This window comes from Pezoporus occidentalis, unplaced genomic scaffold (genome assembly GCF_034315485.1).
Source record: "Pezoporus occidentalis ecotype Australia unplaced genomic scaffold, CSIRO_AGI_Poc_V1 ctg22, whole genome shotgun sequence".
Taxonomy (NCBI): Eukaryota; Metazoa; Chordata; class Aves; order Psittaciformes; family Psittacidae; genus Pezoporus; species Pezoporus occidentalis.
This window is the reverse complement of record NW_026914072.1, coordinates 3119246-3145483: the sequence shown is the minus strand read 5'-3', so window position 1 is coordinate 3145483 and position 26238 is coordinate 3119246. Positions and strand designations below refer to the sequence as shown.

The 26238-nt window shown below is 40.7% G+C and overlaps 1 protein-coding gene across 4 annotated transcripts in view; it reads left to right on the top strand.

The window, feature by feature from the left end:
• Positions 1-25025, top strand: part of PAMR1 (peptidase domain containing associated with muscle regeneration 1) — a 51374-nt gene extending 26349 nt beyond the window's left edge. For 2 of the 4 annotated variants that reach the window (XM_062620264.1, XM_062620263.1), the window contains exons 7-12: positions 14392-14592; positions 17549-17761; positions 19329-19395; positions 21631-21863; positions 22364-22659; positions 23972-25025. In XM_062620264.1, coding sequence (XP_062476248.1) covers positions 14392-14592; positions 17549-17761; positions 19329-19395; positions 21631-21863; positions 22364-22659; positions 23972-24508 — 1547 coding nt within the window. In that variant the 3' untranslated portion in view covers positions 24509-25025. The remainder of the gene's footprint in view (positions 1-14391; positions 14593-17548; positions 17762-19328; positions 19396-21630; positions 21864-22363; positions 22660-23971) is intronic. The other 2 variants (XM_062620265.1, XM_062620266.1) reach the window with 2 other exon arrangements.
• The last annotated feature ends 1213 nt before the right edge of the window (positions 25026-26238 follow it).

The following is a 26238-nucleotide window of genomic DNA, read 5'->3' as shown; positions in this document are numbered from 1 at the left end:
TCGTCCTGCCAAGCATGTTGTAAAATAACTGCATGCAAATGAGTTCAAATCAATTGTCTGTTCTAGTGATTTAATTCCTCATGCTTAAGCAAATGTCTTCATCTAACAGGGTTTGAAAGAGCAAGGAGTAAGAATTGTGCAATATATGCCATGATAAAGGCTATGCCATCTCAACTAGCTGAAAGGAGTCTTGTGCCATATATAAAGTCATATATATACATCCTCCAGCTGACTCTGGAGGATTTCTGTAATGCTAGTGAAATCCACTTGGGATCATATCTGGCCCAAGACAGAAAGCATGGCTTACTGTACCCTGCTGTGGCATTACTCTGGCTGTAAGTCACACAATACCTTGACAGCTTGCAGAGTTTTCAATTCTATGTCTGAGCAGCCAGTATGCACCAAACCTCACTGCTTCAAAATATTTTATCCACACATGCCATTGTCAGGCATGGATTTCTCCCCTGTAATTCCTTTCATGTTGTTGGGAGTTAAATCATAGTGATATGATACCTCCTTGTATGGGGCATTTTGAGATAAAAGACCTTTTGCTTTCTACAGATCCAGGGTAGCTCATAAGACTTGACTTTTCTCCCAGCAAACCAGAGGAGAGGTAGTTTCACATATTCTACAAGCCTGAAAAAGTTCTGGTTCTGAGCAGCCATGCCACGTTGCCAGATTGCAGATTCCTCATGTGCTTTCTAGGGAAGGAGCTGCTGAAAATGGAGGGGCTGATGCAGGTGTTTCTGCTAACAGCCTCTTCTCTGTGAGAAGTTGTTTAGCAGGTCATTTAGGGACTGGAAACTCCCCAGCTCTTTGCAACTGCTCAGTGAGATTAATTCCTGTCTTTAGGAGAGAGTTAAAAAAATGAAAACTCTCCTTTCTGGTTCAGAACCAACTAAATTTAAAATTAATTAAATTCCCAGCAAACCTCAACCCTAGTTTTGGCAGGCTCTGCACCACAGTCAAGGCAAGAAATGAAGCTCATATTCTTTTACTAGTTTTCTTTTGTAATTCCAGAATAGAAACTTCACCCATGCATCGCAGGCAGCAAACAACAGAGGAGGTAGTTGAAAAACAATAGTATGAGACTTCATGAGGATATAGGTAATAACAATAAAAGGGAGGAGACACTTAAAAATACATACAGTGATATTTTTAACTTGACAGAAATCCTGTAGTTTGATTTGTGAAAGAACAGTTCAGATGGATAAAACACTGTTACTTTATGTTTGTGGCTGTATTCTTGCCTTTTGCTTACATTATGAAATATTTTTTCCAGCACCTATATAACAGCCTTCCATAACGTATAGATAAGGGTTCAGTGGCTTTTTTCTTATATGTGGATAGCAAACCTCACAGTGGGAAAACATCACGGCAAATCTCTGTTCTTTCTGGCTTCACAGTTTTTTTCTTAAGATATTTCCTTCAGCTTTGCCAAAATGTATCTGAAGTATTTTCCAGCATATGGGGGGAAAAAGGCAGAAAATTCAAGTTTGATTTGTTTTTTAAGAGCAAAAGGAAGAACTGAAAAAAAATACCTGTGGCTATAATTCTTTAAAAATTAGTCATGTGGTTTCCTGAACAGCACTGCAGTTTAAATGCTAAAGGGAGATCCTGTCATGCTCAGAATCTGTCTGTTGGGTCTTGCAGCAACAGTACTGTCTTGTGAAGTGGAGCCAAGGGAAATAAATATATTTTTGCTGAAAACAATCATAAAATGGTCACTTTTGCAATTCTGACTTCAGACACTGTAAGGCTGATTCTTTCAGTCTGGTTTTCTTGGAGCAAGTCAGGTGCAATCCCATTAAAGTCATTAGATTTATGTTGATGAAATATAAGTGTAAGAGAGAAGAAAATTAGAGCCCCTTAATGTTAAGTTCATATAGGAGATTTGAGGTGGTGTGACAGAAGTTGCCCGAAGAGATACAAGGGTTGTGAAGACATCTAAGGGCCATACTTCAGAGGAAGGGAGACTGTGGGATTATCTCACTGAGGAATACGTTCAGGACAAATTAAACAAATTCAGCAATGGATATTTGATGACAGAATCAGACATTTTCCAAGTCCCTCACCATCCCAGTGCAGCTGTGTCTTTTTGTCCATTATCAAGTTTAGTTTTAAAGATGTGGGAATCACTATTGGAATTACAGAAATCACCTTAATGAGATAAACCACAAGGTTTTCCCTCTGTTAAACTACATTCCACCTGTTTAACAGGATAATCAACACTGGTCAAGCTGCTTTCCTGGAGCAGTATTCAACCCTAATTGCTCTGTCAGTTACAATTTGCAATATTAATAAAATAATTAAAGGCACAGACTACTTATAACTAGCAGTCTCTTTTCTCTTCTACTATGGCATCCAGGAAATGATCTTTTAGTTTACTATATAGTAGTGATTTAAAGGTTTCATCAGCATGAAGTGAAATGCAGGCATGTATCTTTCTAACAGCTGTTAATATTTCATTCAGTCCTGTTTCAGGGCAAAAAATATTTTATTTAAATATGTCTGATTTCACTTCAGAGACTGTATTTTAAAAAAAAGACAACAACAAAACAAACAACAAACCTATGTGAAATTGTAAAACAAATGCTAACCAAAAGAGTGAGATCTTAGGCTTCTTTCTGATCTTAAACTGAATTTGCAGTATACCTGGTTACCCATCACAGTGACCCCTTAGCCATGCTAACGTGTTGGAGGTCAAACTCAGGCTTTTCTGTTTGAGCTTTTTGGATTTTCGTGGAAATAATCCTACAATCAAACTAATTTAAACCCAAACCAAAATCTTGTTCCTTGGCCTGAGATGCCCTGAAAGAGAGTAGCAACTTCCTCAGAAGGTGCACATTAGGGAAAAAGTACCTAGTGGCATCATCATGGTGCTCTGCATGCTAAAAAACATCCACTCAAGTATCAGACTGTCAATAACTGTACAGTGTGACAACTCCTTTTTCAACTCCGACTAAGAAAGGTTTTTTCCAAAGTCTCAGTGTTGAGTTTGCCTGCTGAAGATGCAGCTGTGGAGAGATGGCACTGCTGGTACCCCATGGCAAATGCTCTCCCTCTCTGCTTGTCCTCCTCCTAGGACGGGGTGTTCTGGCTCGAGAGTCCTCCCAGGGCTTGCTGCCCCAAAGCAAGTGACCTTGACCTCCTCCTGCTCTGAAATTTCCTGTTACCTTTATTTCAAACAAAGCCAGGCGAACTAGAGTTCCTATGCAAATAAGAGGAACTTGTGCTGAATGGGGAATTCAGGGCTGAGATCCGATTTCCATTTTTATTCTGTTTCTCGTTCCTGTCTGCCAAGAAGAAGAGGTTTGTTCTGCATCCTAATGAAGGGTCTAACCCAACTGACTAAGCTGAATAAATGAACTCCTTGCTGTTGCCTTTGATTTTGCTAGGGTAATATGTTCCAGCAGGCCTCTGAAAATCATAGAATCGTAGAATCATCATAGAATAACAGAATGGTTTGGAATGGAAGAGACTAAAGGTTATGCAGTTTCAACCCCCTGCCACAGGCAGGGACACCTTCCACTAGACCAGATTGCTCCAAGCCCTGTCCCACCTGGCCTTGAACACCGCCGGGGATGGGGCAGCCACAGCTTCTCTGGGTAGCCTGTGCCAGCGCCTCACCAGCCTCACGGGAGAACTTCTTCCTAATGTCTCATTTCAGTCTCCCCTCTGTCAGGTTAAAGCCATTCCCCCTTGTCCTGTCCCTACAGGCTCTTGTCAAAAGCCCCTCTCCACATTTCTTGTTGGCCCCTTCAGGCACTCGAACCTGCTCTAAGGTCTCCCCAGAGCCTTCACTTCTCCAGGCTGAGAAAGCCCAGCTCTCTCAGCCTGTCTTCATAGCAGAGCTGCTCCAGCCCTTGGAGCATCTTTGTGGCCTCCTCTGGCCTTGCTCCAACAGCTCCACATCCCTCTTGTGTTGTTGCCCCCCCCCCCCCCCAGCTGGACACGGGACTGCAGGATTGATCTCACCAGAGTGCAGTAGAGGAGTAAGAAGGAGTAACCACTCCTTGTCCACTCTGAAGAATACTGATACACCGTTAGTAGCTTCTGGGGTACGAGCATGAAGACTGCATGCTCTTGCAGTACTTCGGGGTAACTTTAAACTACTTTGAAAGTTTGCTGGAATAACCAGCAACCTTAAAAGCTGACAGTTTCATTCTTCCCCCCCCCCCCCCCCAACAAATTTCATTCAGTGGCTTCATTCCTCCTTGAAGATTTTACACTGAAATGTCTCTGAGGGACGTTGCCCTACACACTTCCCTTTGTTGTGCTCATGGGCATGATTTCACTGTCTTACTCGCTGTTTGCAGCTGATACGAACACTGCCAAAAAGAATGGCCCCAGGCAGTGGGAATGCTGACACAATGAGGCAATATCCCTCTTGCTCTTTCTTATGGCTCCCATACTCCTTGGTTGCTTCCAGAGCTCAGGAACTGCATTTCACAGCCAACCAAATTGCCCTGCTGCTTCCTGAGTACTCCCCTGCCTTTTAGTTCCATTCCTTTTTCCCTACACTCTCATCTCAGCACTTGGTAATTTTCCAGGCAATGCCAGATCTTCCTTTCTGTCTGAAGTCCAGCTCACATACCTGCAAAAGGATGAATAAACTACTTTGTCAGCCAGGCTAGAGGGAGTCTATGTTATTAAATGGTGCTTTCCCTTTACAGTTAATGCACTTTCACAAACATTGTGTCAAAGAAATATGCATTTCTTTAGGCTGTTTTTCTCACCCAGAATTGCCTAGACTTTTCCCTGTTTAGCTGGAAAGCTGACATCTCCAAAATGAAGTACCTCAATATGATTTACTCACCTTTGTAATTTGGTAGAATAATGAGCGCATCAGCTTCTCTTAAAAAGAGAAGCCCTAAAATCTTCCACCTGAGCAGACTGTGCTCTCCTCCAGTGCTATATTGTGATGTTTTCTAAGGGACACACTGTGGGACTTACTCTAAATATTAGTTCTTGCCACTGACAGAGAACATGAATGTTGCGCATCATTAGGATGTCACTCCCTCCGGTATCCCATGCAAGTACAAGTCCAGTTGTATAATTAAATAGGCCATCCAAGTACCGGAAAGGTTGCATCCAGAGACACAGCCTTTTAAGGGCTGAGAACAATGCTGATAAAGATCAAGTGGCTAATTGTAAGCAACAACCTCCAAATTGCCTCCGGATGAATAAATCACAGTGGGTGATCCAAGCATATTTTCACATGGATACGGTCTCATTCACAGGAGCAGAGAGCTGGAAAACATCAGGGGTGAGTTTCAATTGGCTGGAAGGGAATGAAAAGATTTGGATTTCAGTAGGGATTATGTCATAGTTTTGTGTAATTATTTCTAGCTGGTGGAACCACTGCAAAAGCGAAGAGGCCCAGAGAGCAGGACTGGAAATCTGCTATCACTGGTACTTGGGGCTGGCTGCTCTTGTTATGACCTCCTTTGACATTTCCAGGATTAATGTGAGGACTGGCAAAATGCAAACATGAGAGAAGATTTGAACTTCCAGGACTCTTTCATGGGGGATAAATTAAGGCAAAAAATCTTTGTGGTGAATTGTCTGTCCTGGCGTTTTTGCATGAGCTGTGGTTGGAGTTGGGCATGGAGCTGGGAGAATGTGTCCTGGGGCATCACAAGTGGCATGAAACAGGGTAGAGACTTTCCTCCCTTTTGAAACACCAGTGAGTGAGGTCAGAGATACTTCATCCAAAATCCTCTCTTACTATCAACCTGAATGGGAGCTACTGCAATGCAGCGGGGCACTTTTGAGGAATAACCCTTGTTACTCTACCAGGACTTTTATACTGAAGGCAAGTTCCCAAGTGACATTTAGGTACCTGTTTTCTCCTTTAGCTACTGAAATCACCGTGACATGGGCACCTTTGTGGAGCTGGCTGTTAGCATCTTAGCCTTGTTGGCTAAAGCACCTGTGATAACGTAGAGGTTGAAGGTACTTCTGAGATCCTCTCATAAAACCTCATGCACTTGTTGCGGCATCTGTGGTGACAGGCATAACCGAGCAGAGCAGTGCTGCTTGGGTGTGTGGCTGTAGCTGTTCAGAGCATCCTTGTTCTTCGCAGTCCAAGAGCTTCCTTATTCCATAAAACACTACCATCACTGTGACCACCTTCCTACCAGAGGTTTTCTTGCCCTTTCCTGTACAAGATCTGCTGCATTGTTTGTATGTATTCTTTGCCTTGAAAGCCTTGCTTTTAAAAAGAGTAGTTTAAAACCCAAACCCTAGTATGTCTGGCTTTCCTTGTTCACCTGATTCTGATTTTTGGTTGTGGAAATTGCAACCACACTCTTTTTCACCTAAAACCAGCCAGCTCCAGGAAGCAAAGGTTCTGAGGGGTAACAAAGAAGACAAGCAAGCATGCTAAACATCATCATCTCCCTCAGATACGGTCCATGCATTTGCTTCAGAGAGTCCTGATCAAGACCACTCATACTCCAAAGCAGTTCAGCTCCCATCAGTCTATTCCTGAAGTGGGGATGAATGATGATCACATCACAAAGCTAAGCCCTCGAGCCACATCCAGCTCTTGCCAGGTTCTGTAGGAGAGCAGCTGAGCTGCTTGTCAGCATGTGGCTTCCTAGTCAGGAGTGCTCTCCAGTGTAGGAGAGGTAGGAGGTTCAGGGAGGTGGTGGCGAGAAGGTCAATGTCCTTATGGTGGATCCCACAGTATTTCCTGCCATTTATTCAGGAGAGCTTGAGGACAATATCAGAAGATGCCAGGCTCTTTCCTGAGTGTAAATGAATTGAGTTCCTAGTAGGAACAAAGCCCGTGCTGAAATGATGGCAGGCTCAGGGAAAGTGTAAGAGGTGTCACAGACAGAAGGACATTCCCACCACAGCTTGCTCTGTGAGGCACTGCAGGACCCCATGAATCCAGTGTTGCTATCAGCAGACTTATGATATGCCCATGATCCCTGCATGTGGAGATCCCTGAAGGCAGACAGGAGCCAGACAAGAACACTGGGACTCCCAGAGCATAAGTCTGGAGTCAGAGCTCCTGCCTCATAGTGTGTGTGAGCTGATACATCCAGGTCTGGCAGCCCTACACAGAGGCAAGTGGCTCAGGATGGCAGGATGGACTCATGCCTCCTAATGCTGTACAGATCACTTAATCTGTTGCCATACTCATACCTTATTGACAGCCCTTCTCACTGCTTATAAGAAGGAATACAAAAGCAGTTCTCCTGAGTTCTCTGAGCCATGACCTCCAGAAATCCCTCACTTCATTCCCTTGTTGTGGACACAATCCTTCCAAAAACATTTTGACAGCCAATGTCCTTATGCTTTTGGCTAAAGTTAGCCTCTGTGGGCTTACGTGTCAGCCATTAACTGTCTCTGGGCTGCTGCACCAAGCTGCAGAGGGATGATGTCTCAGGACAGCCCTCTGAGTCCTCCCCCGTGTCAGCTCTTTTCTGCCAACAAACCCTGTGAGAGCCTGAGGCATCTTCACCTTGTGGACACAGGCTGGGGAGAGAAGGGATAAGCATAGGAATAAATGATATCAGAGATTTACATGGACTGACAGAGCTCATGGGCCGAGGTTAGAAAATAAGCTCTGTTATGGGTGAAGACAACAAATTCTGTAAGTCTGAATTCAGAAAAACTCTTTACTCATTTGCAAAGGGCATCACAGTACACAGCAGTAACTGTTTGTGGCTGTTCTCTCTTTAACTCCTGTGCTTTGCGTTCAGATACACTGGACCATCTGCTCCCATATGGCTCCATCACCTTTGTGTAAAACTGCTGCTGAGAATACTGTATGGATTTCATAATTCTGATTTTTTTTCTGATTTATTTAATGTTGATTTCTGCACAAAGCTGGGTCAGTTTAAATGTAAACGTATTAAGAATAGCAGGAGGTAATAGAACTGTTTCTAGCTCTGCCACTCACTCACTGTTTGCCTTCAGGTAAAATACTTGATATCTCCATGCTATAGCTTTCCCAGCAGTAAAATTCAGACAGACACTGAATTTAGAAAGAAAAAAAAAGTGAAATACAGAGATTATAACCTTTAAGAGCTGTTCCCTTGTCTGATATATTTACATAATGGTACTCAGGTAGTCATGGAATCAGACTTTCCCTCAAAATGAAAGTTAAACCAAGAAAGAGAATTTGATAAGAATGGAGACTTGTGAGTAAAAAGTCAAACCTGATGGGATATACCAAGATTGACTTAAGCTGGCTTGGCCATGGGCAGCAACTGCGAATACCATTGAGCTGCCTGAAGTGCATGTAGGTAGAGCTGGCTGGGAGTTTTCTGTCAGAACAGTTTCATAGCAGTAATTTGTTTTTAAAAATAGATATATACTGCTGCATTTTAAAAATTATTATTATTTTCTTAACCAGAAAGAGAAAAAAGTAAGATCACTTCCACATACTCTGCATGTTATACTCCTTCCAGCTACAGCATCTTGGAGCTGTGATTTCTAGGGCTTCTAGGTTCTCTGGCTCCAGCCACTGCCATGGAGCCGGGAAACCCCAAAGTTTAGGATCCAAAATCATAGAATAACAGAATGGTTTGGGTTGGAAGGGACCTTAAAGCTCAGTTTAAAGCCATTCCCTCTCGTCCTGTCACTACAGCCCTTGTCAAAAGCCCCTCTCCAGGTTTCTTGTTGGCCTCTTTAGGCACTGGAAGCTGCTCTAAGGTCTCCCTGAGCCTTCTCTTCTCCAGGCTAAACAACCTGTTAAAATAGTCAAAAATGTGCTATATACATTAGCATGGGTCAGCCTGAAAGCCAAACTCTGACTTGGGAATATGCAACAAGATAAATTTCTTTAGCAGCAGCAGTATTAAAAAATGCTGTAAGCAAATTAAGAACAAAGCTCCATACAATTACAAGTTCTTGCACCTAGTATTTCAGCAGGGACAAAAACTGAAATGTAAACCTTTTATTAGTACCAGCAATGAGAAATGAGATTTATTTCAGACACCTGATGTATTATTGAAAGGTTGTGCAGAATTTAGAGATAATATATATTATGTGTGAAGGGGTATATATTATTTAATGAGGAAATGGATGAGAGGAAGGCAGGAGGAAAAAATGATGTTCATTTAGTGAAGGGACCCTGGGACAAAAGCAAATGCTAACTCCATCAAGACAGGATTCGAAGAACATTGAAAAGTGTAGCTGAAAAGATCATCAAATTTATATCAGTAGTGGTAAAATGAGCATGAAAACTATTTCTAAATGGCAGCTAATTTGGATCTGAGGAATGACACATAATTTAAAAGAGAGAGAAATTCATAGTGTTATTATTAATAATGGAACATTTTACTTAAAATTTCACGAACTTCATGTTCCTGTAGTTCTGGAAAGTTGTCTATGAAATGTGGAACTATTTTAATATTTCATATGAGACAGAAATATTGGTTTCTTTTTTCCAGGCAACAAAGTAAGAGGCCAGAAGGGTAGTAAGTTTTATCAGGACTCTGTGAGTTTGTTATTTAGAGACTTGAGGCATCTGTGGGGTTTATTCTAACAACTGGGCTGTCACAGTTGAGCATTCCTGTCAGAGGTGCCTGTTGCCGCCTTGTCTTATACATTCCTACTTTGCTTTCTTATGATCTCTACAGAGGTGTATCAGGCCAAAACTAACTCGGACCATATATGCCTTGAAAGATTAATTGTGGAATGTCCCAGGAAAAATTTTGTGTAGCAACATACAGAAAAATTGAATCAAAAATGTTTCTCCAGCTCATAATGAGTTGCTAGTGCAGCCCTGTTCCCTCCAAAGTCCATTCCAGGCTTTTTTTTAGGTGGGGTTTCAATTTTCAGATTAGACTTATATCCTGCTATGCCTTTCAAACATTTGTCAAGGAGACTATATCTAGCATTTTCCTAGAGTAAGAATTCTCCTGTTCTTAACTTTATCCTGCCTGAATATGCTTTTTTGTCTTCCTTAGATCATTTTACTGTATCCTTTCTGGTTTTAGCTTTCAGATTGTTGTATTTTTTAACTTTTGCATCACCAGGGTAGTCATTTTTAGCTCTTAGTCACTCTCAAAATTGTATTTCTGTGACATTAGTTTCACCTTTCCCTGAAACCTCTCCAGTTTTCCTATTGTTTTCTAGGTATAAATTCACCACAATCTTTATAGGTCTGATGACACCATGGCATGAAGAATAGGATTAGCTTGACCCTCTTGGAGTTGCTGAGATACCCAGCCTTTCTTTGGCAGACCTTGAATGAATGTTTTTTATATTTGGCTGTCTATTGCCATCTCATAGTAGAATTTTGCAGCCACCTAGTTCATTTTCTGGGTTCCTCGTGGCTTTTGTCTTCTGTCTGTGGACAGAGAGAGGTGCAGAGACTGAGTGCTGCAACCTGAAATCCTGACACTCTTAGTTCCATGTTGGCAGGGTTCTCTCAAACCCTACAGTTTGGGGTGAGTATTGTAGACTTCACAGTACATTTCAAAGATAATTCTGAAGCTTTCTTTGTTTTTTGCTTCTACTTCTGTCTGCTTTGCAAAGTGCACTTAGAGAAAAGGTAAGGTATTAACCTTGTGAAAACTGGGAATTGCAGAGGGCGTTGCATCAGCACTAGGGAAATGTTGATAAGGCCTCTTAAGTATGATAAGACCTATGGAGTGACAGGACAAAGGGAAATGGCTTTAAAGTGACAGAAGGGAGATTGAGATGAGATCTCAGGCAGAAGTTTTTCCCTGTGAGGGTGGTGAGACGCTGGCACAGGTTGCCCAGAGAAGCTGGGCAGTGTTTGCAGCCAGGTTGGATGGGGCTTGGAGCTACCTGGTCTAGTGGAGGGTGTCCCTGCCTGTTGCAGGGGGTTGGAACTGGGCGTGCTTCACGGTCCCTTCCAATCCAAACCATTCCACGATTCCATGATTCTGTGGCAGGATCAGGCCCATCCTGCCTAGGCAAGCCAACCTGAAATCATATCAAAAGTCTTAGAGAGCTTAAAGACTGAAGAGAATGGGGTCAGCTCAGGTGGTTGGATTTTATGTCTAGTATGTGTACCCAGAGGGTAACGTCAGAGCTAGGTGTGAATCATATTTACAAAATGTTCTTTTATATTCTTTCTGACTTATGAGAAAGATCTGTTGGGGAGTTTGATGTAGTTTTAGACCAGAAGACAATGTTGAAAGACTTCAGTAAAATATCTCAAACAAAGGAGGCTGCCCTAAAATTCAGCGGAATATACTGCACATTATGAAAGATGTAAGAATGAGTCAAATTCACACTCTTGATGGGAAGCTGTCTACAAAAAAAGAAGATAAGAGAACTGGATGAAGCACATGGGGGCTAGGATTCCCTTCACAATAATTGTTTAAAACTCCATTGACTGAAGAGTTCATGAGTAAAGGGAAAAGGTGTAGAAGAGCTGCCTGAAACATATCAGGTGTAAGGGATGAAATGAAAGTCAAACTGAAGAGGGGAAAATGCTACAGACCTCAAACCAAAGAACTAGAGGCCAGTACTGGAGTAACTATGTGACTTTCAGGCTAGATAATACAGCTAAAACCAGAGTTCAGCTGTGGTACTGAGATGCACAGAACATCTCAAGATTCAAATCCATATTTAATTTATAGAGAGAATGGACTTACAAAATGATCCAAAGAAAAGAGTACAATGAATGGCTGTGCCTCCAGGGGCAAAGTTCAAAGAACGTCACAAACCATGAAGGAAGATCCTGTGTTACAGGAGAACAGCCAGCCAGGAGATAAAGGCATGGGTAACAAAAAGGACATGTCTATTAATAATACTTAGCTGTTTCACCATCAGAGAAGCCCCACAGTGACCCTGTGACGCAAGTGAGTATGAGCTTAAGCTTGTAACATCCCTGTGAGGAAAGGGGTGCTCTCATTTGCTAGATACAGCAGACGAAGCAACTTATCCATGGCCACAGTTTTATAGCTATGATTGTATCGCATGACCTTCTGCTTCCATCTCCTCTACTCTAGGCCATACTTCCAGTCCTAAATGAATCTGTGTCCAAAACACTGCACGCAACTAAATTATAAATAAACCCAGAGTTGTTCCAGCTGGGTCACACTGTCATAGAATCTCAAGGAAGTCTGCCAACCAGACCAAATCAAAAAGACTAGAAATGAAATATCTTAATCACACAGGAGACTGACCAAGAACAAATACTTACAGTTTGTAGGAAAAAAGAAAGAAGTGTAGCTTGGTGACATTTTTTCCAGGGTGAACCTAGAACACAAAAGCACTAAAACATTTGTTCTGCAGAGCTGGACTGGATCACAGGCACACCAGAAAACCTGTATTTATGATAAAAGGGAGAAGTCTGAGTGGTGCCCAGATGTTTCTAATCATCTTATTTTCTCGTTTGACAAGCTGAGTGTGACTTTACATTGAAAGACAGAAATATGAATGTAGTGAAAAGAATTTCTACAAAGATTTCTCCCAAAATTTCAGTTCTGAGGAAGATTTGGAGGGAGCGACTGGGAATAGATCATGACTGCAAAGACAAGTGCTCTGAGAATTTAAAACATGTAGAAAATCTATGCTGCCCTTATTTCAATTTCCTTTATGCTTGTGCTTGTGTATACACATCTGCATCTATACATGCATGTATATGTATATGTGCCTATATTTCACACGAGAAACATCAAGGGCTAGGAATTAATTTTGTTGCATTTTTACCATTATTCTTTTGCTAAAGATGACACTGATGCAGAATACTTGCAACCAAGAGGAAATGTTAAGCTCCCCTAACTTGATGTGTTTTGATTTGGAGCAGTGAGTCTGGGCCCTTCTCTAATGCTTCAATGTTAGTTTTTCCTTCCAAGAATTGTGCTTGCTAGTGCACAAAGGATTCTGCCAACTCACTGTTTGATGGTTGTAGTAATCTGTAAACTAAGGGAAATTTCTGTTCTTGAAAATGTTGCTGCTTTAGAACTGTTACTCAATAATCTCTTTCTTATAGGAATAATTGGATGGTCCACAATCCATGTAAATAGATGTGCTCATGTATCTTCTATGTAAGGATTACAAGGCTGAGGCCTTAGAAAAGTTTTTCATCTGGAAACATAAGGATCAAAATTTGTCTATAGGTTAGTAAGCAACTAGCTATGAGGCAAGACAGAAGAAGTCAAGTTCTACAAAGCATAAAGTATAGATGATCTCTTTAGTACTCATCTTCAGTGGAGCACCCCAGGTCCCTGGTAAAAAATCCATAGGCTTATTTAAATCTTGCACTGGGTCCTTTCCTGTGCAATTTTCCACAATGAATGGCCAGGCAAAGCCAGAGACACACAGAGAGATGGATAACTACGTAGGTACTAAAACCTGTGTTTTCCACTTTGTTGTAATTTCTAAATACAGAATACATAGAATTTCTACATACAGAAAATTGTTTTTCAGAAGCACCTTGGAGAAGGTGAATAAGGGTATGGACATTCTCTGTCTTTCATGACAGAAAAGTAGAGATTTAAATGAAATTATCAGATGGCAGGCTAGAAACCAAACCAAGGAAGGCAGTATATGTTTCACACCACACTTAGCTGTAGAACTCATTGCGACAGCACATTGTTCTCACCAAGTGTGTAGGTGAGTTTAAAAAATACTCAGACAAATTAATGTTAAAAGAAAAATATCACCAGGGTATGTTATAGCAAAAATGCCATTGTAGTTCAGGTAGTCCTTCAGCCCCAGATTGCTGACTGCTGACAGAATCTGCCAGGAAAGTATTCTATATGCTTGCTCTGTTTTTATATTCTTCCAGCAAATCTACTATTTACAACTATTGAAGACAGGTTTCTATGCCAGGCAGACCTCTGTTCTGATTTAGTATGACTGCTTTGATGCTCTCAGAGAAATCTTGCTTACACTATTTAATCTGATATTTACTCCTTGCAGTAGTTAAACAGACCATTGTCTGTAAGTATTTTCCCAATAGAGCAAACCCTGTGGAAAGGGTAAATATCACAGTTTGGTAAATATCAAGGTTTTTTAATGTCATTCTGATAATTGATCCACAGAAATATGCTTCAGTATTTCAGTGAGGTTATCTGAAAAACTATATAAAAATGGAATTTGAAAGAATTTCAATATAAGACTTTTAAAGATCTAAATCTTTTCTTGGTCAAGCATGGTAGTTTGTTCAAAAGCCCTGTTAAGCGAGCATTTTGAGCAAATTAGCCCTAATGATACAAACACTTCTGCACATGATCACACTCTGAGTAACCTCACTGAACTGAATGGATCCAGATATGTTTTTAAAAGTGGCGTATATGTAAGTGTGTGTAGAACTGACATCTGAACAACTTTCTAAAGATCATCATATACCTGTCTTGTAATTTTGACTCGTGTGCCCTTTTTAATTGATTTTTCAATGTGCTAAATAAAGAATCCTAACACAGTCCTGTTTTTGTAATAAAGTGGATTTTTTTGAAATATCTGAACTGTCAGTGGTGATGTGTAGGACTCCAGGTGCTCCCGCTCATGGTATTGTGGAAGGAGATGACTTTAAATACGGGGCCCAGATTTACTTCATATGCAACGCAGGTTACAGCTTAAAAGGCAGCCGTGTTGCCTACTGTCAGCTTGATGGGATTTGGTCAACACATCATCCTGAATGTGGTAAGGTCACTTTAACATTCTTATAAAATGTTTTGGCCAATGTATTCTCATGAAACTTGAATATCCAAATTTTGCTTGAAATTTGGTAGAACTGTGGCTTAACATGTTCTTTTGTATGTCTACCTTTAACAAGCAGTAGTGATTCTTTTTCACTCTGATGGAGCCCAAGCCTGCAAGACTTGCTTATATAAAGGTCTGACTGAAACATCAAATGACTGCAAAATAATTTCCTCAAAGACTTTAGGCACATGCCCTTCTTACACACAGTCTGAAAATCTATAAGACTAAAACCTAGTGAGGGACATTGTGCAACAATTAATATCTACTTCCATTACTATGTACCTGTGAAACCTTCTCTGCACAAGTCCTGTGCACTCTGTGGAGGTGATTAGGGGCTACTGCTTGAAGACTAGATCATTTTTTTAACAGAATTCCCACCCTAGATAAAAACTGATAAAAGAGAAACCTCCATTCATCCTGACTGGGCAAGCCAACATTCCTATCATTCAGCTGTGAAATTCAAAGCCCCTTCTTCTCATCCAAAGGGACTTTTAATTTTCCTTTGTTTTGCATAATTTTATTTCCATATTCCAATATTGTATCAATTGGAAGAGTGCTTTTACAAGTGTGTTGTGGCGAACAGTGTAAATTTAGGGGGAGTGTTGTGAAATGGCTGTATATAAGTTCATCTGAAAGAGCAACCTATGGTCATTCTACTATCTAGAGAGAACATCTCCAGTTGCAGTTAGCTGTTTAAGTTCCTGCTTCATGATGTCGCTGGCTAAAGACCTATTGAAAGATTTATCTCTGGACTTGGCTGTTGCAATGCTAGAAGATGAAATTTTGGTCTCTCCTTCCCAGATGTTTTCTCTTTGTATTTAACTCATAAAAAATGTGATAACCCTGAGTTTAGGGAAGTTCAAGTTACTGATAGACATAGGATAAAATAAGACAAGGCCTTCATTGACTTACTTGGTCAAGTTTAGGTACACTTTAGAACATGCACTCCACTCAACAGATGATGCCTCTGGACAGGGAGCAGTTTGCAAATAAAGCATTATATTGTGGATGATTCCCTGTAGTCTTTAGCTGCTCTCAAGTTATCAATCACTTGTGGTTCACAGGTGAGAGAGCCTGTGAAGTACAGAGGAGCCAAACTGAAAGGAGACAGGGCTTTACTTCTCCCTTCCTCCTGCTTAAGAAGAGGTTGAGATGTTTTCTTTCTTTTCTGAATATGACTCATGTGAAAAATATTTAAGTACACATATAACCATCAGCATATGTTAAAATCCAGTGTTGTTAAAGAAAGCACCAAAATATATGCTTAGCTTGAATTACATACTCAATGCTAAGAGCATAGGCTCTTCATTGAGCTTGTACTACTTTGGTTAGCTATGTGCTTCCATGCATTGCTGAGCTAGTGACATGAGGATAAAGGAACAGGACAGGGCCATACCTGCATGCTGTTACTGTGCTGATTCACGGGGATTTAAATAAATGCTTAAGTGCTTTGTTATAAGTTGGTTCTTTTGTGAAATGAGGCTCAGCAGGCAGCTGAGTCTGAAGCAAGGACATGAAGAAGTCATTTCTGGTCAATTGATATCATGGAATCATAGAATCACAGACTGGTTTGAATTGGAAGGGACCTCAAAGTTCATAGTTGTAACCCCCTGCCATAGCCAGGGAAACCTTCTACTAGACCAGGTTGCTTCAAGCCCCATGCAACCTGGCCTTGAGCACTGCCAGGGATGGGGCAGTCACAGCTTCTCTGGGCAACCTGTGCCAGTGCCTCACCACCCTCAACAGGGTGGAAGAACTTCTGCCTAATATCTCATCAAAATCTCCCCTCTGTAAGTTTAAAGCCATTCCCCCTTGTCCTGTCACTACAGACCCTTGTCAAAAGCCCCTCTCCACATTTCTTGTCAGCTCCTTTAGCCACTGGAAACTGCTCTAAGATCTTGCTGGAGCCTTCTCTTCTCAGCCCTCCATAAACAGAGCTGTACCAACACTAGCTGTCTAGCCTAGATGTTCACTGGTTATCATGCACTGAGACATCAGACAGGGGAATTAAATAGTTGCATGTTACTGTCAACCTGACAAGAAAATTGAGGTGAAATCTGAAGCTAAAAACAGAAATACCTTTTTAGCAGCTAAATAGAAAAAGTGGAGAAGTTAAAATATAGATGAAAGCATTTATTAGCATCACGTAGGGAATACTGTCATCCAGATTTAGGCAAAAGTAAAAGTTTACTTAGATGAAAAAAAAAACCAAAACAAAACTCGACAAGAAAGGGGAAAATCTTGGGAAGGAGGAAGTAAAAGTGATTTTATAGGTAGAACCTAGCATGCTTAAGCTTTCCATATTAAATTTTTAGTATCTGTATATATATATGTGTATATATATGTTCTCTTTCAATTCCCATATTTCCCTGAGTTCCTGAGATCTCTCTTTCTGTGCTAAGAAACCAAAATGCAACCAAGCATAAAAGTAAAAAATAAGTAGTTTAATTATCCAAGTCCAGTGCAGTACTGAAAATACAGGAAAGGGAAAAGAATGCCAAGGACCTTTTTTCTGCAAATAGTCCATCTTTTGATGACCTTGAAGTAGCCCTGTTGATGGGAAATTAACTTCATACACAATCCAGGTTCTTTTTCAGGATGGTCAACTATGTTTTAAGGCCTTTAACAATTTGAGCATCTTACACTAAAGTGTAAAAGAATCTTACATTTACACTAAAGATGCTAAGGTGTGTATATAAGCAGACATCTGTATATTATAATTTCTTCTTTACTCTTTGATCTTTCAGAAGACAGATCCCAGATAGGTCTTGAAAAGGCAGCTTTGCTAAAGTGTAGACTGAAGTGTAACCTGAATGAAATGCCAAGCAATCTCATAGGTAAAAGTAATGTAGTGAACCTGATAAAATGGTTACTATTTTTTTTCCCCTATCATTAGTTCTAGATGAAAAAAACTGCTCAGATCCTGGTGGCCCTCTCAATGGCTACAGAAGAGTAGTAGAAGACACTGGGGCCTTGAATGGACGCTATGCAAAAATTGGCACAGTCATTGCTTTCTTTTGTAACAACTCGTATGTTCTTAGTGGGAATGAACAGAGGACCTGCCAAGAGGACGGAGAATGGTCAGGGAAGCAGCCAATCTGCATAAAAGGTAGTTTACAATCTTTTCTTACCACAATTCACAAAAGCTGCTATGTTTTTACTGGAGTTTGTTTTATATAATTTACACTTACTGAACAGTCATTTTTGCTAAGAATAACCCATCTCACTGACACCTCATACTGAGTTTGGTAGTTTGCCAGCTTCACTGGCTGCTAAACTCAGCCAGATAAGATGCCAGCGATTCCAGAAGAGGTTTCCATCTTTAAACATGTAAAGGAATGTTCCCTGAGACCTTTATTACCCCCCTCCTAGAATCAGACCTGTGTAAGACCAAAATAAAAGATCAGGAGCAAATGGAAATAGAAGGAAATAATTGCTCTCATAGGGCCCAGTTCTCCTCTCACAATCCTTTTCAGTCCCAGTCATGGGACAAACAAGCCTGTAGATTGCACCCTTGTAGGTTTGTTTTAGAAAACCACCTGAGGACATGCTTAAACTATATGTGCTTATCAAAACAACAAACCACATCTTTAAATCCTTTGCTAGAAAAGGAATGATGCTGTTCACCTGGAGCTACTCTAAGTGTGTCGGAAACCCTGAATGGATGAGTGAATTTAGCTAAGGAGCTGCCAGATTAATTTTCCCAAAGCAATTGTTTGACACATTTTAATGGATTTTTTTTTAATCGGTAGTAATGATAAATAAGGAAATATGTCTGTCCACTGGGGAATTTGCTTTATTCTGTTATTTTAGATGGAAATACTCTCTCCCTGTAACATATAATCATTTGTAGAAAGCATCTTTATGGATGATGACCATTTATGGAAAATATCCTTATTGATGGGAACTTTGACAGTGACATAAAGGTTAACGTATACAGGAATCATAAAGACCTGGGCATTGTTAAATCTCACAGAGCGTAAGTACTCAGGCATACAGATAAAATCAATCCTGCAAGATTCCTTTCCTTCCACTGTGAGCAGCAGGAAGATGATCCTGGCAGTTATTTGAACTGATAAACCTGAATATTTTATCCAGCTTTTAAAGCAAAGAAACAAAATCAGAAATCCTAGATATCCCTTCTGTTATTTTGGGCATAGTCAGGTAACTGAGGAGTTCCTTTGAATCACAGTCTCCAGCTCCTTCTGGTACACAAGCAAACAGACACTTTGTGACATTTCACAGACTTTCTCTGTATGCTGAGTCACTGGGATAAACTTTGTGTGGCTACACGATGGAAATTAAATATTTTTTTGTCTAATTCCATTATTGTGAAAGTTTACTCAGATTCCAAATCATCAGCCGTAGTGGTATAAACCTGGCATTCAGACACATTGATGGGCAAATCTTCCTTCATGGCTGGAAGTGCCAGTGCAGAAGGCGCTCAGTTGCTTCCACTGTTGTAAATGGGATAGATATGGCGATGTGTGGGGAAGTATTTTTTCCAGTGCTTTAGTTTTTAGGGCCTATCTTCATTTTAATATATGTAACTTACTGCCTCTTTTCTTAACCCAGTCCACTATAGCTAGTAAGAGGAAAGTATGGAAATGTGCATGAACCGTAACTCTTGAGCTGTGAATGTGGAAAAGTACTGTGCAACATTATATTTTTTCTAGCCTGCAGAGAGCCAAAGATCTCTGACCTGGTGAGACAGAAAGTGCTTCCAATGCAGGTCCAGTCAAGGTGAGAATGCAGTATCTCAACTACAGTTTAAAGAGCAAATGTGACTCCTTTCCACCCTGTGTGTTTAGCCTCCACTGACAATGGAGCAATGAGAGCTGCTGGGAGGGGATGGCCGGTTAAGTGCAGGTTTGGAAGCTGCTGGAGGCAGCCAGGAAGAAATGCATGGTTAGAGATGTGCAAACTACTGGATGATGCTGGAATTAGGATTGCAAACTTGTGGCTGGCTATGAGAACAGTCTGAGAGCAGTTCCTTGAAGCTAATGAGGTGACTTAAAACATGAACATGTGCTGTCTTAATGAAGAAATGAGTGGGGAGAACACAAGAAGAGAAGGGGGTATAGCAATGTAATCTGCTCCCATCAAGCTTCACCACCCAAAGCAAAACAGCACAATTGATATAAAATTGTGTTTGAGGTGGGCATGGGGGAGAGAAGAGGAAGTAGGACAGGAGGGAGTAAAGAATGAAATATCAGACCCTGTCTGAGCTTATCCTTTTGCTGATTTCCTGAAATAGGACCAATCTGAATTAGTGATGCTGCAATGTCCAGGTTCATTTTTGTCTAAGTAGTGATTTCTCATTTCAAGATTTTTTTATTTTTTTTTTCCCAGTACACGATTCATTTATTTTTAGATGCAGTGCAAGAACTGGCCTCATCTTTGGTCTTAGGAATGACCATACCAGGTCAGAATAAAGGTCCAGCTCAAGCCATATCCTGCCGTTGGCAATGACTACTAGCAGTTGCCTAGAGACTTTAGGAACGAGGCAAGCACATACCTCCCAAATACTCTCCCACTCTCCAGCTGTGTGATGCATGATTGTAGAGGTGGCCCTGAGAAGCCATCAGGAGGCTTTACTAGTCATCAGGGGATTCTTCTTACTTAAATTTCTTAATTAACTTTTCAACACAGGTCTTTCTCTGCTAAATGTTTCAGATATTAACAAGAGCTGTATGAAATGGCATACATGCCCCCACCTCCATAGCATCATCGCAGCACCTCATGTGTATTGACTCTTACCCCTTGAAGTAGGATCTCCATTTCATAGCTTAATAGTGAGGAGAAGTGTTGACTAAACACTACTGCAAGGTCACATGCAAGTAGGGAATGGGACCCTGGCAGTCTAAGCATGACCGCAGCAGCTCTCATCCTTTGTCCAAAATATAAGAAAATTGTCATTCTGCTTGTTCTTAATAACTTTCCTTGAGTGCTGTCTTGTACTGCCTCACAGATTCTATCTGATAGAAGCAGGCTGTGTCTCTCTGTGATAAAAAATGGAATTGCCACTTGAAAAAACCACATTCTTATGGCTTTTCTGGATGCAACAGTACCAGAATTCCCAAGGGAAGTTAATTTCTTCCTGAAATTTTCAGTCATAAATTTTTTTTTTTTTTTGGGAGTGGGGTGGTTTGTTTTTTTTTTCTGTAGAAATGTACTTTTAAGCATTAGAGTAAGGGACACATTCTAAGTGATGAACATTTAAGTATGACTGTAATCAAGCTTATGGTCTATATCTAGGCCGGTGCATATATCTATTTTTTTTAATTATGTGTCATGTTTCAGCTAATCAGTACAATTTCTAAATAGAAGCTTAGCAACTACTGCAGTCATGAAATCTCTGTGGTGAGACAATTATCTCTGCTAACTGGTAAATCAAGCAACTTTATCAACATGATTTAATCTGAATCAATTCCTGATTCTGCCTATTAAAATGTTCACTAGAGAAAAGATGTGCCCATCTCTTCTCTAGTTAGAGCTAATTATGGCAATGCCAACTTCCAGTGTAATTTCTTTATCTAAAAATGTGGTCTCTCAGTTCTGTTGCGAATGGCAAAAGCTGTTCCACATTCAGAGGCAACTGGTTGCAATCCAGAAACTGTAAAATTTAAAAAAAAAAAAAAAGACACAAGTAGAAAATTTATCAACATATGTGTTTTTTAAATTCAAATGGATATTTATATACATATTTATATGTAAATAAAATAGCTGGGATGTAAATGGGGGTACTGCTAATCCATGTTGGATTGGTATTTTTGTCTTGTTCTTTTACAAGCAAACTTGATATGCTTTTAAATGATACTTAACACAGCTGGTCATAAAGATATGGTAATGATCACTATTCTTCTTCTTCTTCTTCTCATCATCATCATTATTATTATCATAATCGTAATTATTATTATATCATCATAATCATTATCATCATTATTATTACCTTGTGTTCTTTGTGCCTTGAAACAGGGAAACACCTTTACATCAACTTTACTCATCTGCATTCAGCAAGCAAAAGCTTGACATCTATCCCACCAAAAAGCCAGCACCACCGTTTGGAGATCTACCCCCAGGGTACCAGCATCTGCACACCCAGCTTCAGTATGAGTGCATTTCTCCTTTCTACCGCCGCCTGGGCAGCAGCAGGAGGACTTGTCTGAAGACAGGAAAATGGAGTGGGAGAGCCCCTGTGTGTATTCCAAGTGAGTCTCCAAGACAGAAAGAATGCACACATCTCTGTAGGGATGGGAGAACAGGATGTATATTCATCTTAGAAAATAAGGGAGTCTCAGCTGTGCAGGCTGCCTCTGCTTCCAGATGGGGAGATAGGAGCAGCAAAGCTTGGAGGATATGTCAATCAGGGATACTCTTTCCATTTCTTTATGCAGTTGTCTCATTATAGTGCAGCTTGATAAGGTTGTCATGAAAATTCACCTGAGCAAGTGCTAAGTCCACATTCCTACTTCATCCAGGAATTCAGACAATAAGGGGAAAATTGTAAGTTTATTTTTTTAAACTATATAAAATACTCTTATATTATAATTTCACGGGTTGGAGACAAAGGTTAATTAGAGAGCTATCCCTCATGCTAACCATTGCAATTTGGTTTCTTTTGGCACATCCCAAGCAGAAATCAAGAGTGACATTCAGATTTTGTGGTGGGAAAAAGGTGTTACCTCATTCTTGGTTCATGTTTCCTCAGTCTGTGGAAAAGCAGAAAATATCACCCTTCAGAAGACAGTGACCTCTATGAGGTGGCCCTGGCAAGCAGCAATCTATCGGACAGCCAACGGCATGAAGGAGAACAGTCTCCGGAAAGGGGCCTGGATCCTCATCTGCAGTGGGGCTCTGGTGAACGAGCGCACTGTGGTGGTGGCAGCTCACTGTGTCACTGACCTGGGCAAGACCATTGTGCTCAAGGCAGCAGAGCTTAAGGTGGTTCTGGGGAAATTCTATAGAGATGATGACAGGGATGAAAAGACTATCCAGAACCTGCGGGTAAGTCTGCTGGGAGTGGAAAATGATAAGTACAAGCAGATGCTGATCCCATATGTCTTACAGAGGGAGAAGAAGGTTGTCCTTAGAGCAATATATTGGTTTACACATGGTGCTTTCAAATGTATACCTAGAGACTCAGAGGACAGAACAAGGCACAAGGAGGGCATATGCTGCATTTCATTAAATTCCCCTGACACTGTTCAACTCCTATGTTCACCCCCTAACACAGATCACTAAGAAAACAGCTCAGGTTCCATGGGTCATAAAGTCTTGAGTGATATTGCCAGAAAAAAAAAAAAGTAGAAAAGATGCCAGCTACTGTCAAAAGTGATCACCATTATTTATGAGGGAAACACTTGTGCTGTAGATCCTGGTTTGATACCATGAGCACATTTCACATCTCAGCCCCAAGGCTGTACAGCTCTAAACTCAGAAGAAGTTCGTGTCTGACTCCAGCTCCAAAAATAGTACCTCAGGCTCACCACCTGTGTTTTTCAAGTAGAACTGAAAGGCTGGAGTCAAAATGAGGAGAAATACAGCAACTTTGGCTGTGTGTGTCTTTTTCTGGAGTGGCAGGGTATTGAGTGAGTTAGTAGATTTTATCCAAGAAATCAGAGTTAATTTGATTCTTTCCCCCTCTCCCCCGTTTTTAGTTTCTTTCTCTAATTCCAGCTTTTTCAGACTTTTCCTTTTGAGAAATGCATATTATTTACAATATTTCCTTATAGGAATCCTATCTGTTCTTGTAGTGTTTTCATCGAGGTAACTAGCAGTAAAGCTTTAGCCCCAACATAATAGCAGTAAAGCTTCAGCCCCACCATAATAGCAGTATAGCTTCAGCCCCAGTACATAAAATGTATTCTTCCCTAGTGGGAAGATGGTTGAATTTCAATTAGAAAATAACATTTCAATTCAACAACACTGCCACTCCCCCCCCCACTCCCCCACCACTGCTTCAAATTCTCCAGGCTGAAGATAACATGGCAGTTTAAATCTTTTTAGCAAACTGGAAAAACTTGAACTGAACATTAACTCCCCATTTTGATGAGAATAACTTGACTTCTCATCATTAGGAAGAGTTTCAGGCCATAAAAACTGTATTGAAACCCAAGATAAAAAAAAAAATAAAATAGAAGATGCTTGATCTCTTTTTATGCTTCTCATTTGAGTGAACACTATGGTGAAAAAACAGATTGGGATTGGAAGGTCAAGGAGAAGTATGCAAAATGAACTAACATGTATTATAGTACTGTGGAAAGAGTGCTGTTGCCTTGCCACTGCTGTTAACTCTATGATTTTTCCTGCTCCCCAGATTTCTGCCATTATAGTGCATCCCAATTATGACCCTATATTACTTGACTCTGACATAGCTATCATAAAACTCTTGGACAAAGCCAGAATCAGCAGTCGTGTTCAACCCATTTGCTTGTCATCTTCTCATGACTTGACTTCATCCGCAGAGGATTTAAAAATAACGGTTACTGGCTGGAGAGTATTGGCCGATGTTAAAGATCCTGGATACAAGAATGACACAATCCGCATGGGAGCTGTTCGGATGGTGGATTCACTGTTGTGTGAGCAACAGTATGAAGATAATGGGATACAAGTCAGCATCACCGACAGCATGTTCTGTGCCAAACGAGACCACACCACCTTTTCTAATATCTGCCCTGCAGAGACTGGTGGGATTGCAGCTGTAACTTTGCCCGGAAAAGCATCTTCTGAGCTAAGGTGGCACCTGATGGGATTAGTGAGCTGGGGTTATGATAAATCTTGCAGCCTAGAACTCTACAGTGGCTATACCAAAGCTCTTCCTTTCAAAGACTGGATTGAGAAGAATCTGAAATAAAAAGCCATGCCTGGAAATGGCATTTTACAGCTATCATAATATCTCTCTCAGTCTCTGCTGCATTAGGCTTCTTATCCCAGTCATGAATCACATGTGGGATAAGGTTAAGGCAGACAGCCTGGTAATTTGTCCTAGGATCAGATGTTCCATCAGGTTACTTTTATTCAACCCATGACAAAGGGTCTTAGTGCATGAGAAGTTTTTGCCGTATTTTGCCTGTCTCCCCTGGTGGGAGGATGATGCTCTGCTCCTTAGTCTGACACACAGAAACAGGACAGCAAATTCTGACTGAAACTCATCTGTAGTGTGGAGTCCCCTAGAGAAAGCAACAGCAAGCCTCTCCCAAGGATCCATGTGAGCGGATTGAGAAGCTGGAAAAGAGTAGCCTGAATTCATTCGATAGATGAGCTTGTTATAGGGTGTGCTCTCTGTATTGCCATAATACAATGTAATCTTTTTCCCTCCCAAGTACTTTACACATTTAAATAAACCATTGTTTGTTTTTTTTTAACCTACATATCTATGTCTGACATTATGCAGATTCCTTGTTGCTTTATCTGTGTCACACTCGAGAGACGCTCTACTGCTCCTGTCTGTTTGCACATGACTCTCACCTGGGACTCTTCAGGCACACTGAAATGCAGAATTAGCACAAAATTCAATTACTACATGAATAACAACTTTTTTTCAGTTTTTTTTTTTTTTTTAACCCTAATACATCCAGTGCTACTATTGTTGTGCATGATCCATTGCAATGAAATGTACAGGGGAGTTCTCTCCCACTTGTATCTTGAATGGATGAAATCCTAAAACATACTTTTAAAAACATTTTTCCATGTAGATTATTTCAAAGGAATACCTATGAAAAGCTCAGAAGAACTTCTGATTCATATACTGTTGTGGCAAAACAACTCTTCTGTAGCTCTTCAGGGTGAAGAACAATGTCCTTCCTCACGTTTAGCAGAGGCTTTTCTTTACCAGACTGTTTGACATTGAAGTATAAGATTCTCCCATTGGGCATGTAGTGCAGTAGAGAGATTTTGGTGTCCTCGTGGTCCTTAATCACTTCTCCTTTTCATTAAATCGTTCTCCATTCAGTTGTAGCTAAAGATTAGAGATGAGCCCTAGTAAAAGTTGGGGAGTAGGGACGGGGAATATCTTCCATAAGTAATGACTCCTGGATAAGGCATCTCTGACACCATGGTGTTCGTAACACCTCCAAATTATTACAGTGCCCAGAACAGCTCACAGCAATAGTTGCATGTCACGGTTGGGGCTCTGATGAAAGTATTTAGTACTCTCACTAAGAAGGACTCAGCCCCTGAAGATGTGTTGTAGCCTACTGCACTGCTATGGCAATTGTAAGATATAACAACTCTGATTTCAGCTGCAATTCTCTGATGCTGTGAAATCTTGTGAAGAGTTTCTCAGCATTCAGTAGTTTCCACCTACTTTTGAACCTGAAAATTGCTGCTAAAAGGACAATTACTACTGGATGTCACTCCATGTAATTTATTTTTTTGCTTTCCTGGGCAGAAAGATTTAATGCATTATGGTTTTGCACTTTTCTTATTTTCACTGGCAACAGGACCCGGGATGATGTTGCTTGAATCCAACAATGTAAGGGCTACAACTAAAGTATATTGTTTATCTTGTTTCCCAGCCTCCTCCTGCCAGGAGATTATGCTTGGCTGTCAAACTGCGTGGCAACAACAGCACCAAAACTTCAT